The sequence below is a fragment of the Orycteropus afer genome, unplaced genomic scaffold (assembly GCF_000298275.1).
Source record: "Orycteropus afer afer isolate SDZICR_OR568_19922 unplaced genomic scaffold, OryAfe1.0 scaffold00273, whole genome shotgun sequence".
NCBI classification, from domain to species: Eukaryota; Metazoa; Chordata; class Mammalia; order Tubulidentata; family Orycteropodidae; genus Orycteropus; species Orycteropus afer.
Window position 1 is genome coordinate 835,366 of NW_006921860.1, and position 2,703 is coordinate 838,068.

Genomic DNA, 2,703 nt, shown 5'->3' on the forward strand with positions numbered 1-2,703 from the left:
CAAACCACACCCACTGCCTGGAGTCCATTCTGACCCACAGCGCCCCTAGAGGACAGAGTGGAACTGCCCACAGGGTCTCCAAGGCTGTCAATCTTCATGGATGCAAAGCCCAAACCACACCCACTGCCGTGGAGTCCATTCTGACCCACAGCGCCCCTAGAGGACAGAGTGGAATTGCCCATGGGATTCCCCAGGTTGTAGAAGATGCCACATCCTCCTCCCACAGAGCACTTGGTGGTTTGAACTGCCAACCTCTCAGTTAGCAGCCAACCACTTAACCTCTGTGCTACCAGAACTGCAGTAATAAGAGATAACGTTAGAAACGAGACTTCCAAGGTAAAGAGTAAAATTTGCTGAGATAACGAATGATGGGACGTTTCAATCTGCCAACAATGGCAGTGCATAAAGCAAGGAGCAAACAGAACAGACGTCATGACTGCTAAATGCTGTGGGCAGACACCAAAGGCCAGGGGCCTGAGTGCCTCAGTACGATGACACACTTGGACACCTGCTCACTTAGTAACTTTGGGGTCATCTTGTAACTGACTCTGCAAAGAGCTCCTAACACTGGCTGCTCTGTCCACGGACCCGCGGGGCCCTCCTGGCCGCGCTGTCCACTGGGATGCGAAGACTGTCCACCCGAACCCCTGGAAACTAATTCAGGAGCATGGAGAGGCGCCCGCAGAGGGCCAGGCTGGAGGAGAGTGGGGTGTGCGCTGAGCCCAGCAGGCAGGCCCCAGCACCTTCCTCTTGCGTTGCAGCGTGGACGCAGCAGCGCCTGGTCGACGGAAGGCTGCGGGCTACGGCAGGCGCCTGACTCCACCGCGAGTCAGGACCCAAGTTCCGATGTCACTGCAGGTCTCTATGCTACTTCCCTGATGCCTGCTGACCATCAGACCCCAACGTGGCTCTGCTTGAAGTCCGGACAAGCCCAGGGAGAGGCAGCGTGCCCGCAGGCAGAAGAGTGCCCATTGAGAGGACTGGGAACTTGCCTCGGCCTGTCCTCACTGATGGGCCGAAAACAGCCTATCGGAGAGTGTTGTCTGTTGAAGTGAAAGGCTGGGGTCCTGGTGGCTGAGACTCAGGGTCACGTGCTCACGAATCACCCTCCGTGTAGCCAGAACCCGGGAACCAACCCTGGAATCCTTGTGAACTCGCTATCGTGTACGCGTTACAGTCACGGTCCTTGCCTGCTTCTGTCGCCCTGCCCGCAGCAGTGAGGGACCGGCCCGCCACCACTCGTGATTGGAGAGGTCCGTCACGGGCAGTGCGGTCCATGGCCGTGAGTCAGCGGACCTCACCGGCCTCGGCGCTGTGTGTGCCTCCGGACAATGTGTCTGTCCTGTTTAAGCTTCATAAAAAGGCCTCTAGAGAACAGTTTGCATCTGAGGCCTTTTTTCCCCAGCACACTCCTGAGGGGGACCTCAGGGGGCACAGACGTGGGCTCCCTTGGCCAGCCGCCCCAGCACCTCGCAGGGCAAGAGGGCTGGGAGGCAGCAGAGCAGCAGTGTGTGGGGGGACCACGTGAGGAAACGAAGTCCGAAAGGGGGCCCCGGTCAGAGGGCCGGCTGGGCAGACTCACCTTGCACACCGTCGGCGGCCAGTGGTGCACCATGATCAACTTCCGCCACTCGTGGGTGCCACTGTGGAGGACAGACAGAAAGCCTGCTGCCATGGGGTCCATCCCGACTCACAGTGACCCTCAGGACAGGAGGACAGGGCAGAACCGCCCCGAGGGTTTCCTAAGGAGGATGGGAGGGAGAAGGGCCCACGGAGGCTCGCAGGTGGGGTCTGGGCTCCAGAGCTGGGGGGGGGCTGCTGGGGTTTCCAGGCCGTGTTTGTAGCGCTCCTCAGGGCGGCCACAGGAAGCATCTACAGGGCTGTCTTGGGACACAGCAGAAAGGACATAAGGAGGAAGACAGGAATTCCCCAGGGAGGAGGAGTGGGGACATGCAGTGGGGTGGCAGGGACCCCTCACTGCAGGGACGGACTTGGCTGCAGGAGAGACAGGCTTGGGGTGGGGAGTGGGGGACTCAGCACAAGAGAAATGGACTGGGGGCACAGGAGGAATGGACTTGGGGTACAGAAGGGACTCAGAAGGTGGGAGGGATGGACGTGGGGGCCAACAGGGACAAACTTGTGGTGCAGGAGGGACTTGGGGTGCAGGAGAAACAGACTTGGGCACGGGTGGGACAGAGTCAAGTGCAGGACAGAGGGACTCAGGGTACAGGGGGGCACTGAGGGTGTAGGAGATACAGACTTGGGGTGCAGGAGGGAAGGACTCGGGGTACAGAAGGACTCGGGGTATGGGAGGGATGGGCTCAAGATGCAGGAGGGATTCAGGGTGCGAGGACTCAGGGTGTGGGAGGGATGCGGGGTGCGGCAGGAATGGACTTGGGGTGCGAGAAGGACAGATTCAGGGTGTGAAGACTCAGGGTGTGGGAGGGACGTGGGGTGCGGCAGGAATGGACTTGGGGCGCGAGAAGGACAGATTCGGGATTCAGGGTGCGAGGACTCAGGGTGTGGGAGGGACGTGGGGTGCAGCAGGAATGGACTTGGGGTGCGAGAAGGACAGATTCGGGATTCAGGGTGCGAGGACTCAGGGTGTGGGAGGGACGTGGGGTGCGGCAGGAATGGACTTGGGGTGCGAGAAGGGCAGATTCAGGGTGCGAGGACTCGGTGTGGGAGGGACACGGGGTGCGG

The 2,703-nt window shown here is 60.5% G+C and overlaps 1 protein-coding gene across 1 annotated transcript in view; it reads right to left on the reverse strand.

Annotated features, from left to right (window-relative positions):
• The window catches only part of RNASET2 (ribonuclease T2), a 27,395-nt gene that overhangs the window by 20,485 nt on the left and 4,207 nt on the right, over positions 1-2,703 (reverse strand). The window contains exon 2 of the mRNA XM_007950485.1: positions 1,583-1,643. Coding sequence (XP_007948676.1) covers positions 1,583-1,643 — 61 coding nt within the window. The remainder of the gene's footprint in view (positions 1-1,582; positions 1,644-2,703) is intronic.